Source organism: Physella acuta, unplaced genomic scaffold (assembly GCF_028476545.2).
Source record: "Physella acuta isolate Inbredline_101_S28 unplaced genomic scaffold, ASM2847654v3 ptg000335l, whole genome shotgun sequence".
Classification (NCBI taxonomy): Eukaryota; Metazoa; Mollusca; class Gastropoda; family Physidae; genus Physella; species Physella acuta.
In genome coordinates, this window is record NW_026731854.1 from 1,265,101 (window position 1) to 1,279,168 (window position 14,068).

The window sequence follows — 14,068 nt, forward strand, 5'->3', positions numbered from 1 at the left end:
ATATGTTGGTGGCTCGTGTAGCTAAAGTCTGTGTAGAAGTGTTGTACATGTTGGTGGCTGGTGTAGCTAAAGTCTATGTAGAAGTGTTGTATATGTTGGTGGCTGGTGTAGCTAAAGTCTGTGTAGAAGTGTTGTATATGTTGGTGGTTGGTGTAGATAAAGCCTGTGTAGAAGTGTTGTATATGTTGGTGGCTGGTGTAGCAAAAGCCTGTGTAGCAGCGTTGTATTAGGTGTAAGCATTGACTGTCTCAATGATTACATAAATTTTACTTATCTTTTAATTCTATTTTAACGGTCAGATTACATGTCGCATATTGAATTATGTCTATAGTAGAGCTAGAAACTGGTCAGTCGCTTAAAGTCAGTTGTCCGGCTAACGACTGTCGTTGACTCAGTAACCCAGTCACTGGATTATGTCCGTATTTCAGATGCATGTTCTGATGGCTGATTTCACTGTACGCACTTCTCTACACGAGCATTGTACCTGATCGACAATCAGACATGAATGAAATCTAACAAAGTACTCACATCGAAATCGAACAACAAACTTTGAGTCAATGCATAAGACAAGCACCACCCATCCCCATAAAGAAAACAAGACAATATATTTGTATACACCGCCAGGCTTTATGTTCCATCTTAGCACTGTTCCTAACATCAATATCGCGTCACGGTACAACAAGTGCATTCACTCTGGCTGCACCGCCCAGCACAAGTGAAGTGTATAATAAAACAGTTAATGCTTCTCATTCAAGTGGGACAGGACATTCTATAGACAAGCCACTAGACAACAGTGGAGGAGATTATGTAAGGATTACTTAAACATCAAGGCCCATCAATTTTCTAATAATCGAATACATCGTCTAGATGTTATCGTCTAGAACCCACGTCACAATGAGATTTTTACATCGCGCGGCTGGCCTGATTTTAGCCCAGTCAACAAGTTTACTTGCTTCAGCTAGCCAATCATTCATGTCGTTACTTGCTTCAGCTAGCCAATCATTTATGTCGTTACTTGCTAGCCAATCATTTATGTCGTTACTGGCCTCAGCTAGACAATCATTTATGTTGTTACTTGCTTCAGCTAGCCAATCATTCATGTCGTTACTTGCTTCAGCTAGCCAATCATTCATGTCGTTACTTGCTTCAGCCTGCCAATCATTTATGTCGTTACTTGCTTCAGCTAGCCAATCATTCATGTCATTACTTGCTTCAGCCTGCCAATCATTTATGTCGTTACTTGCTTCAGCTAGCCAATCATTTATGTCGTTACTTGTTAGCAAATCATTCATGTCGTTACTTGCTTCAGCTAGACAATCATTTATGTTGTTACTTGCTTCAGCTAGCCAATCATTCATGTCGTTACTTGCTTTTGCTAGCCAATCATTTATGTCGTTACTTGCTTCAGCTAGCCAATCATTCATGTCGTTACTTGCTTTAGCTAGCCAATCATTTATGTCGTTACTTGCTTCAGCTAGCCAATCATTCATGTCGTTACTTGCTTCAGCCTGCCAATCATTTATGTCGTTACTTGCTTCAGCTAGCCAATCATTCATGTCATTACTTGCTTCAGCCTGCCAATCATTTATGTCGTTACTTGCTTCAGCTAGCCAATCATTCATGTCGTTACTTGCTTCAGCTAGCCAATCATTCATGTCGTTACTTGCTTTAGCTAGCCAATCATTTATGTCGTTACTTGCTTCAGCTAGCCAATCATTCATGTCGTTACTTGCTTTAGCTAGCCAATCATTTATGTCGTTACTTGCTTCAGCTAGCCAATCATTCATGTCGTTACTTGCTTCAGCCTGCCAATCATTTATGTCGTTACTTGCTTCAGCTAGCCAATCATTCATGTCATTACTTTGCTTTAGCTAGCCAATCATTTATGTCGTTACTTGCTTCAGCTAGCCAATCATTCATGTTGTTACTTTCTTCAGCTAGCCAATCATTTATGTCGTTACTTGCTTCAGCTAGCCAATCATTTATGTCGTTACTTGCTAGCCAATCATTCACTGTACCTTTAAAATACTTCCTGTTACCACTATGACATGCTAACTATTTAGGTAACATTAAAGGCATTAAAAATGGCACGTGAGTTGATACAGTTTTAAATAAATTACTGGAGAGTACTTTGACTTAACTAGTTCGTTGCTATGGAGAAAAGACAAAGCAAATTAAAATTAGGATAAAAACTAACACCCTATAGATTTTAAACTTTTTATGTTTATTCAATCGACATTTTTTTACTTGTCACGTCCATTATTCTCGACTTTATCAAATCCACAATTTCACTGATCCACCATTTTGCTTATCCAATTTCTTGACAGTTTACGTTGTATTTCCGCAAGTTCATTAGTCCCTACTTGCCTCGTCAATTCATGTTTATTTCAACCAGCCCTAATCATCTTGTCAATCTCGGATATTTACTTTTATTACATGCCTACGACCATTGATAACATAGCATCCATTACATCATATTACCACTACTTTAACAACACACGATTTATCACGCTTCAGAACTTCCACATTCCCGATCCATTATCATTATGATCCATCCCCACCAATCCACATTATGTTTATCCACCGTCTTTTATTTATTCACAGTCCATCTTATCCATTGTCCTTATCCATAGTCCTTATTATCCAGAGACGATCTTAACCACAGTTCTTCTTATCCACTGTCCTTATCGACAGTTCTTCTTTTTCACAACCCTTCTTATCCACTATCCCACCTATCCAGTCTTTTTTACCACAGTCCTTCATATCCACCAGTTTTCTTATTCGTCCCATAAAATTCCAGGTCACCTCTCCCAGCACCTTGCCTCACCACATCCCATTACCCATCCATCCATCAACAGGCCCCTCTAATTACCCGCATCTATAGCTATTATCAGGTAGCCCCGAGTTAAACCTACAACGTTTAATATTCTTCCCGTCCTTCCTTACAACCCTCTCTAATTATTCCGTTTTTTGCCACCCGCCTATAGATTATAACCCAGTCTTTTTTATTTCAAATTTGTGACAGATTTTTTTAATATTCTTGTCATCTTTTGCCTGGCTCGATTGTTTTTTATTGATAAGATTTTGCTTCGAAAATTCTGATTGGGATTTTGGTCACAGCTCATATGTACTCATGTTAAAAAAATGTCTTCCACTGTTAACTTACCGTTTCCCTACTTACAGTTTGACAAACGTTTCTTTTAGTGTAAGGTTAGGTTCAAGTAAAATAGAATCGTGTGGTTTAGTGTAAGGTTAGGTTCAAGTAAAATACAACGTGTGGTTTAGTGTAAGGTTAGGTTCAAGTAAAATAGAATCGTGTGGTTAAGTGTAAGGTTAGGTTCAAGTAAAATACAACGTGTGGTTTAGTGTAAGGTTAGGTTCAAGTAAAATACAACGTGTGGTTTAGTGTAAGGTTAGGTTCAAGTAAAATAGAATCGTGTGGTTTAGTGTAAGGTTAGGTTCAAGTAAAATACAACGTGTGGTTTAGTGTAAGGTTAGGTTCAAGTAAAATAGAATCGTGTGGTTTAGTGTAAGGTTAGGTTCAAGTAAAATACAACGTGTGGTTTAGTGTAAGGTTAGGTTCAAGTAAAATACAACGTGTGGTTTAGTGTAAGGTTAGGTTCAAGTAAAATAGAATCGTGTGGTTTAGTGTAAGGTTAGGTTCAAGTAAAATAGAATCGTGTGGTTTAGTGTAAGGTTAGGTTCAAGTAAAATAGAATCGTGTGGTTTAGTGTAAGGTTAGGTTCAAGTAAAAAAGAATCGTGTGGTTTAGTGTAAGGTTAGGTTCAAGTAAAATACAACGTGTGGTTTAGTGTAAGGTTAGGTTCAAGTAAAATAGAATCGTGTGATTTAGTGTAAGGTTAGGTTCAAGTAAAATACAATGTGTGGTTTAGTGTAAGGTTAGGTTCAAGTAAAATACAACGTGTGGTTTAGTGTAAGGTTAGGTTCAAGTAAAATACAACGTGTGGTTTAGTGTAAGGTTAGGTTCAAGTAAAATACAACGTGTGGTTTAGTGTAAGGTTAGGTTCAAGTAAAATAGAATCGTGTGGTTTAGTGTAAGGTTAGGTTCAAGTAAAATACAACGTGTGGTTTAGTGTAAGGTTAGGTTCAAGTAAAATACAACGTGTGGTTTAGTGTAAGGTTAGGTTCAAGTAAAATACAACGTGTGGTTTAGTGTAAGGTTAGGTTCAAGTAAAATACAACGTGTGGTTTAGTGTAAGGTTAGGTTCAAGTAAAATAGAATCGTGTGGTTTAGTGTAAGGTTAGGTTCAAGTAAAATAGAATCGTGTGGTTTAGTGTAAGGTTAGGTTCAAGTAAAATACAACGTGTGGTTTAGTGTAAGGTTAGGTTCAAGTAAAATACAACGTGTGGTTTAGTGTAAGGTTAGGTTCAAGTAAAAGAGAATCGTAAGAAGTGCAAGAAAAACTTTTTAATTTTGAAAAAAATAAAAAGGAAAATGTATAAAATAACAGGATAAGACCGAGGTTTTGAGGGTCATTAATCCATTAAATAATTAGAGGCAGACGTAACATTATACTGTCATTCTATGATTAAACCTCACACAACGGAAGCCTGGAGAAATCCCGATTGATTTCTTTTGAAAATGCCAGAGGCGATTCTCTTCCAAAAATCGCAGCTCAGTCCCTATGGACGGCAAGTAACATTGGCTTCTTTAGTTTGTTCAATGTGTTTCAAATCTTAGCCGGCAAAATATTTAAGGCATAACTTAAACTTTAACGAGATTCTATACAGTGGCTTCTTTAGTTTGTTCAATGTGTTTCAAATCTTAGCAGGCAAATATTTAAGGCATAACTTAAACTTTAACGAGATTCTATACAGTGGCTTCTTTAGTTTGTTCAATGTGTTTCAAATCTTAGCCGGCAAAATATTTAAGGCATAACTTAAACTTAAAAGTGATTCTATACAGTGGCTATCTGTGTTCGCAAAGTATGAGCTGGGTGGGCTGTGGTATACAGGACGAACCTATCAAATTAAAATGTTTCTTATGTATGTCTATGATATAAAAAAAACGTCAATATGTGAACCTTGTTTTGTTACAAAGCTAAATCGTTATACAGAGAAAAAGAAATTGTCAACATTTAATTTTTACTTTTCAAATGTATTGCTATAGCTGTGCAGCAACCACGGGTTAAGATAAAAAAAAATATTTACAAGAACTTTTGATAAAAACAGTAAAACTTGAATCAGAAAATAAGTGCAGCCTTATAAGGGTTTATTCGTCAACAGAGCATTTAATAAATCAATCACCTCCCTTGTATCTTTAGTTGTAGAGAACTAAATTAAAAACATTTGAATTGAACGCTTTTCCGCTTTATTGTATTTTACATTGACGTGTGGTCTAAAGTCGCTTTGTAAAAGTATTTTATTCATGTTAGACTAATGTTACACAAGGTTAATGTAGCACCACAGGTAATGATAACATGATATATAATAAAATGATAAAATCAAATGCCATAATCCTAAGATATAATCACACGGTAAAATAACTCTGTGATACAGTATACACATCATACAAAACCCCTATAAAAGCCTAAAAAAACATTTCCATCATGTCCTGATTTGTGTGAGAGTTTTTAAAAAAAAAACTTGCTAGAAGAGTCTGACCTCTCCTCTTATGAATGTCACGTGTGAGAGTAGGGGAGGGCATTGTTAACTCGCTTCTTTCCCCTTAAATAGTTTTCTTTGTTTATAATTATGGCATTTTAATGCATTTTGAACCCTATTTGTAATGCTGAATAATGACGCAAGAAAAATTATTTTTAAGCTCTCTAAAACTCGTTTCTTTTCTACAAACGTGTACGTGTCATGAACGTTTTTTCAAATGTTAAAAAAAGTAAAAATATATACCATTATTAATCAGACACATATTGGAAACTATGTTTCTTCCATTTTATTAAATGCAGAATAAGGGTGTTTTTATACAATTAACAAACAAGTGTTTTTTTCATCTGATCCATCACGAAAATTGTTTTAATTAATTAATTCAGTACCAAAGAGTTTTTATTATTAATTCAGTACCAAATAGTTTTTATTTTTAATTCAGTACCTAATATTTTAATTACTTAATTCAGTACCAAATATTTTAATTACTTAATTCAGTACCAAATATTTAAATTACTTAATTCAGTACCAAATATTTTAATTACTTAATTCAGTACCAAATATTTAAATTACTTAATTCAGTACCAAATATGTTTAAACTATTTGTTTAAATTACTTAAATATCAAATTAGTTTTAGTCACTTAATTACCAAATGTGTTTAAATTCTTTGCCCCTAGAATGTCAATGCTTATCAGAACTGGAACTCTAGTGAGGAAATCCTCAAGAAAAGCCACAGTGCGCAGGACCAGGTCGGCAGGAAGTACCACATCAGGCGCACATGGCCGACCTCTGGAGGTCGATGCTCATATTTCCGGTACACCGTCCGTGCCAGCCTCTCCCATCGGCAAACTGTACCACGTGTATACAGACCACAGCTCTCTCAACAACTCACCAGCCAAACAGAGCGTCACTACAACCAACAGTACCATCGTTGTAAGTATGACACAACGGTACCATCGTTGTAAGTATGATAGAACAGTACCACCGTTGTAAGTATGATAGAAGAGTGCCATCGTTGTAAGTATGACACAACGGTACCATCGTTGTAAGTATGACACAACGGTACCATCGTTGTAAGTATGATAGAAGAGTACCATCGTTGTAAGTATGACACAACGGTACCATCGTTGTAAGTATGATAGACCAACAGTACCATTGTTATAAGTATGACACAAACGGAACCATCGTTGTAAGTACCCGTGTTGCGAGTACATTTTAACATCAGCCCCCATCTCACAGCGACACTCTTGTATTAAACAGTTCATGGTGCCATACACCAAGAGGCCATACACCTAGAGGCCATACACCTAGAGGCCATACACCTAGACGCCATACACCTAGAGGCCATACACCTAGAGGCCATACACCTAGAGGCCATACACCTAGAGGCCATACACCTAGAGGCCATACACCTTGAGGCCATACACCTAGAGGCCATACACCTAGAGGCCATACACCTAGAGGCCATACACCTAGAGACCATACACCTAGAGGCCATACACCTAGAGGCCATACACCTAGAGGCCATACACCTAGAGGCCATACACCTAGAGGCCATACACTTAGAGGCCATACACCTAGAGGCCATACACCTAGAGGCCATACACCTAGAGGCCATACACCTAGAGGCCATACACCTAGAGGCCATACACCTAGAGGCCATACACCTAGAGGCCATACACCTAGAGGCCATACACCTAGAGGCCATACACCTAGAGGCCGTACACCTAGAGGCCATACACCTAGAGGCCATACACCTAGAGACCATACACCTAGAGGCCATACAGAGGCCATACACCTAGAGACCATACACCTAGAGGCCATACACCTAGAGGCCATACACCTAGAGGCCATACACCTAGAGGCCATACAGAGGTCATACACCTAGAGGCCATACACCTAGAGGCCATAGAGGCCATACACCTAGAGGCCATACACCTAGAGGCCATACACCTAGAGGCCATACACCTAGAGGCCATACACATAGAGGCCATACACCTAGAGGCCATAGAGGCCATACACCTAGAGGCCATACACCTAGAGGCCATACACCTAGAGGCCATACACCTAGAGTCCATACACCTAGAGACCATACACCTAGAGGCCATACACCTAGAGGCCATACACCTAGAGGCCATACACCTAGAGGCCATACACCTAGAGGCCATACACCTAGAGGCCATAGAGGCCATACACCTAGAGGCCATACACCTAGAGGCCATACACCTAGAGGCCATACACCTAGAGGCCATACACCTAGAGGCCATACACCTAGAGACCATACACCTAGAGGCCATACAGAGGCCATACACCTAGAGACCATACACCTAGAGGCCATACACCCAGAGGCCATACACCTAGAGACCATACACCTAGAGGCTATACAGAGGCCATACACCTAGAGGCCATACACCTAGAGGCCATAGAGGCCATACACCTAGAGGCCATACACCTAGAGGCCATACACCTAGAGGCCATAGAGGCCATACACCTAGAGGCCATACACCTAGAGGCCATACACATAGAGGCCATACACCTAGAGGCCATACACCTAGAGGCCATACACCTAGAGGCCATACACCTAGAGACCATACACCTAGAGGCCATACACCCAGAGGCCATACACCTAGAGGCCATACACCTAGAGGCCATACACCTAGAGGCCATACAGGGGCCATACACCTAGAGGCCATACACCTAGAGGCCATACACCTAGAGGCCATACACCTAGAGGTCATACACCTAGAGGCCATACACCTAGAGGCCATAGAGGCCATACACCAAAAGGCCATAGAGGCCATACACATAGAGGCCATAGAGGCCATACACCTAGAGGCCATACACCTAGAGGCCAACACCTAGAGGCCATACACCTAGAGGCCATACACCTAGAGGCCATACACCTAGAGGCCATACAGAGGCCATACACCTAGAGGCCATACACCTAGAGGCCATACACCTAGAGGCCATACACCTAGAGGCCATACACCTATAGGCCATACACCTAGAGGCCATACACCTAGAGGCCATACACCTAGAGGCCATACACCTAGAGGCCATACACCTAGAGGCCATACACCTAGAGGCCATACACCTAGAGGCCATACACCTAGAGGCCATACACCTAGAGGCCATACAGAGGCCATACACCTAGAGGCCATACACCTAGAGGCCATACACCTAGAGGCCATACACCTAGAGGCCATACACCTAGAGGCCATACACCTAGAGGCCATACACCTAGAGGCCATACAGAGACCATACACCTAGAGACCATACACCTAGAGGCCATACACCTAGAGGCCATACACCTACAGGCCATACAGAGACCATACACCTACAGGCCATACACCTACAGGCCATACACAGGCCATATACCTACAGGCCATACACCTACAGGCCATACACCTAGAGGCCATACACCTAGAGGCCATAGAGGCCATACACCTAGAGGCCATACACCTAGAGGCCATACACCTAGAGGCCATACACCTAGAGGCCATACAGAGGCCATACACCTAGAGGCCATACACCTAGAGGCCATACACCTAGAGGCCATACACCTAGAGGCCATACACCTATAGGCCATACACCTAGAGGCTATACAGAGGCCAAGAGGCTATACACCTAGAGGCCATAGAGGCCATACACCTAGAGGCCATACACCTAGAGGCCATACACCTAGAGGCCATAGAGGCCATACACCTAGAGGCCATACACCTAGAGGCCATACACATAGAGGCCATACACCTAGAGGCCATACACCTAGAGGCCATACACCTAGAGGCCATACACCTAGAGACCATACACCTAGAGGCCATACACCCAGAGGCCATACACCTAGAGGCCATACACCTAGAGGCCATACACCTAGAGGCCATACAGGGGCCATACACCTAGAGGCCATACACCTAGAGGCCATACACCTAGAGGCCATACACCTAGAGGTCATACACCTAGAGGCCATACACCTAGAGGCCATAGAGGCCATACACCAAAAGGCCATAGAGGCCATACACATAGAGGCCATAGAGGCCATACACCTAGAGGCCATACACCTAGAGGCCATACACCTAGAGGCCATACACCTAGAGGCCATACACCTAGAGGCCATACACCTAGAGGCCATACAGAGGCCATACACCTAGAGGCCATACACCTAGAGGCCATACACCTAGAGGCCATACACCTAGAGGCCATACACCTAGAGGCCATACACCTAGAGGCCATACACCTAGAGGCCATACACCTAGAGGCCATACACCTAGAGGCCATACACCTAGAGGCCATACAGAGGCCATACACCTAGAGGCCATACACCTAGAGGCCATACACCTAGAGGCCATACACCTAGAGGCCATACACCTAGAGGCCATACACCTAGAGGCCATACACCTAGAGGCCATACAGAGACCATACACCTAGAGACCATACACCTAGAGGCCATACACCTAGAGGCCATACACCTACAGGCCATACAGAGACCATACACCTACAGGCCATACACAGGCCATATACCTACAGGCCATACACCTACAGGCCATACACCTAGAGGCCATACACCTAGAGGCCATAGAGGCCATACACCTAGAGGCCATACACCTAGAGGCCATACACCTAGAGGCCATACACCTAGAGGCCATACAGAGGCCATACACCTAGAGGCCATACACCTAGAGGCCATACACCTAGAGGCCATACACCTAGAGGCCATACACCTATAGGCCATACACCTAGAGGCCATACACCTAGAGGCCATACACCTAGAGGCCATACACCTAGAGGCCATACACCTAGAGGCCATACACCTAGAGGCCATACACCTAGAGGCCATACACCTAGAGGCCATACACCTAGAGGCCATACACCCAGAGGCCATACACCTAGAGGCCATACACCTAGAGGCCATACACCTAGAGGCCATACACCTAGAGGCCATACACCTAGAGGCCATACACCTAGAGGCCATACACCTAGAGGCCATACAGAGACCATACACCTAGAGACCATACACCTAGAGGCCATACACCTAGAGGCCATACACCTACAGGCCATACAGAGACCATACACCTACAGGCCATACACCTACAGGCCATACACAGGCCATATACCTACAGGCCATACACCTACAGGCCATACACCTAGAGGCCATACACCTAGAGGCCATACTTCTACAGGCCATACAGAGACCATACACCTACAGGCCATACACCTACAGGCCATACACAGGCCATATACCTACAGGCCATACACCTAGAGGCCATACACCTAGAGGCCATACACCTAGAGGCCATAGAGGCCATACACCTAGAGGCCATACACCTAGAGGCCATACACCTAGAGGCCATACACCTAGAGTCCATACACCTAGAGACCATACACCTAGAGGCCATACACCCAGAGGCCATACACCTAGAGGCCATACACCTAGAGGCCATTCACCTAGAGGCCATACACCTAGAGGCCATACAGAGGCCATACACCTAGAGGCCATACACCTAGAGGCCATACACCTAGAGGCCATACACCTAGAGGCCATACAGAGGCCATACACCTAGAGGCCATACACCAAGCGGCCATACAGAGGCCATACACCTAGAGGCCATACACCTAGAGGCCATAGAGGCCATACACCTTGAGGCCATACACCTAGAGGCCATACACCTAGAGGCCATAGAGGCCATACACCTAGAGGCCATACACCTAGAGGCCATACACCTAGAGGCCATACACCTAGAGGCCATACAGAGGCCATACACCTATAGGCCATACACCTAGAGGCCATAAAGGCCATACACCTACAGGCCATACACCTAGAGGCCATACACCTAGAGGACATACACCTAGAGGCCATACACCTAGAGGCCATACACCTAGAGGCCATACACCTAGAGGACATACACCTAGAGGCCATACACCTAGAGGCCATACACCTAAAGGCCATACACCTAGAGGCCATACAGAGGCCATACAGAGGCCATACACCTAGAGGCCATACACCTAGAGGCCTTACACCTAGAGGCCATACATCTAGAGGACATACACCTAGAGGACATACACCTAGAGGCCATACACCTAGAGACCATACACCTAGAGGCCATAGAGGCCATACACCTATAGGCCATAGAGGCCATACACCTAGAGGCCATACACCTAGAGGCCATACAGAGGCCATACACCTAGAGGCCATACACCTAGAGGCCATACACCTAGAGGCCATACACCTAGAGGCCATACACCTAGAGGCCATACACCTAGAGGCCATACAACTAGTGGCCATAAATCAAGTTACCATATATCTAAAGGCAATGTATCTAGTTATGATACATCTAGTGGCAATATTCTAGAGACCATATATCTAGTGTCAATATATCTAAAGGAGATATATCTAGTGGCCGTACCTCTAGCGGCAATAAATCTAGCGGCAATATATCAAGTGGACATTCATCTAGAGGCCATAGTGGCAATAGATTATAAGGCAAACATCACTGACCACATAAGCTACGTATGGAAGAGCTAAAAAATCTCAATGAGATACAAATTTGAGGCCATACACAATGGCATTTATAGGCCTTAGATCTGAATGCCATAAATCTAGAGGCCATAGATGCTATACATCTAGAGGCCATACAACTGGAGGCCATAAATCTAGAGGCCATAGATGCTATACATCTAGAGGCCACACAACTGGAGGCCATAAATCTAGAGGCCATAGATGCCATACATCTAGAGGCCATAGATTCTATACATCTAGAGGCCACACAACTGGAGGCCATAAATCTAGAGGCCATAGAAGCTATACATCTAGAGGCCAGACAACTGGAGGCCATAAACTTGAGGCCATAGATGCTATACATCTAGAGGCCAGACAACTGGAGGCCATAAACTTGAGGCCATAGATGCTATACATCTAGAGGCCAGACAACTGGAGGCCATAAATCGAAATGGCCCTTACTGACATGGGTCAAGGTCGTCTGAGACCAGCTGATATTAAATGCCTTTAGCTGTGATGAAAACGTTTAGCAGTGACAGGGATCAAATTGTTCTAGAAAAAGAGAAGGGAGGGGGGAAAAATCAATGGAGGATTTCAAGAAGCGAAAACTGAACTCATAAACCAGGTGAGCTACAGTCCAGGGTGACAACAGTAAGAACATTTTGCCTATATTCAATAGAAAATATACAGTGTAGTCTAGTCATAATACCTAGTCTGGCTTTTGAATGTTACTGGGTTAGAAAATTCTAAATGTGTCTCAAAATAAGTCGGACAATAGAACATCTAGACGTAAATAGGAAGATACTACATCTTGATGAAGTAGCGCAATACTGGATGTAAGAAGCAAAAAGTAGATAGAAGTAGCACAAAGGTACGTGTAGATGGGAACCTAGCCAGTAGTTCATTTAACCAGGGTACAACTTGGGTTAGTTAATTTAACCATGGTACAACTTGGGTTAGTTAATTTAACCAGGGTACAATTTGGGTTAGTTCATTTGACCATGGTACAACTTGGGTTAGTTAATTTAACCAGGGTACAATTTGGGTTAGTTAATTTAACCAGGGACAACTTGGGTTAGTTAATTTAACCAGAGTACAATTTGGGTTAGTTAATTTAACCAGGGTACAACTTGGGTTAGTTAATTTAACCAGGGTACAACTTGGGTTAGTTAATTTAAACCATGGTACAGTTTAGCTTAGTTAATTTAACCAGGGTACAATTTGGGTTAGTTAATTTAACAAGGGTACAACTTGGGTTAGTTAATTTAACCAGGGTACAACTTGGGTTAGTTAATTTAACAAGGGTACAATTTAGGTTAGTTAATTTAACCAGGGTACAATTTGGGTTAGTTAATTTAACCAGGGTACAACTTGGGTTAGTTCATTTAACCAGGTTACAATTTGCAGTAATATTTCATGCCTCCTTTTTGTCAACGTTTAAAAAGCTAAATGTCCTACATAGTGAGGTAGCTAAATGTCCTACATAGTTAGGTAGCTAAATGTCCTACATAGTTAGGTAGCTAAATGTCCTACATAGTTAGGTAGCTAAATGTCCTACATAGTTAGGTAGCTAAATGTCCTACATAGTTAGGTAGCTAAATGTCCTACTTGGTGAGGTAGCTAAATGTCCTACATAGTTAGGTAGCTAAATGTCCTACATAGTTAGGTAGCTAAATGTCCTACATAGTTAAGTAGCTAAATGTCCTACATAGTTAGGTAGCTAAATGTCCTACATAGTTAGGTAGCTAAATGTCCTACATAGTTAGGTAGCTAAATGTCCTACATAGGGAGGTAGCTAAATCTCATACATGGTGAGGTAGCTTAATGTCCTATATTGTCAGGTGGTTAAATGTCAGGTGAGGTAGCTAACTGTCCTGATATAGGGGTAGACAAATGTCCTCAACTTGTCCTAAAATGTTGGTATTGCCGGCACTTTTGACTGTCTTTTAACG

At 42.3% G+C, this 14,068-nt stretch overlaps 1 protein-coding gene across 1 annotated transcript; it reads right to left on the reverse strand.

Annotated features, from left to right (window-relative positions):
* Window positions 1–863: 863 nt before the first annotated feature.
* On the reverse strand, window positions 864–1,853 carry LOC131940900 (bifunctional endo-1,4-beta-xylanase XylA-like). Its single transcript, XM_059299806.1, has one exon. It carries the CDS (start codon window positions 1,851–1,853, stop codon window positions 864–866), a length of 990 nt encoding a protein of 329 aa, XP_059155789.1.
* Window positions 1,854–14,068: the final 12,215 nt, after the last annotated feature.

Excerpts from the sequence above, each read along its gene's own strand:
- LOC131940900 (XM_059299806.1), bottom strand. The coding sequence starts at position 1,853 with ATGAATGATTGGCTAGCTGAAGCAAGTAACGACATAAATGATTGGCAG.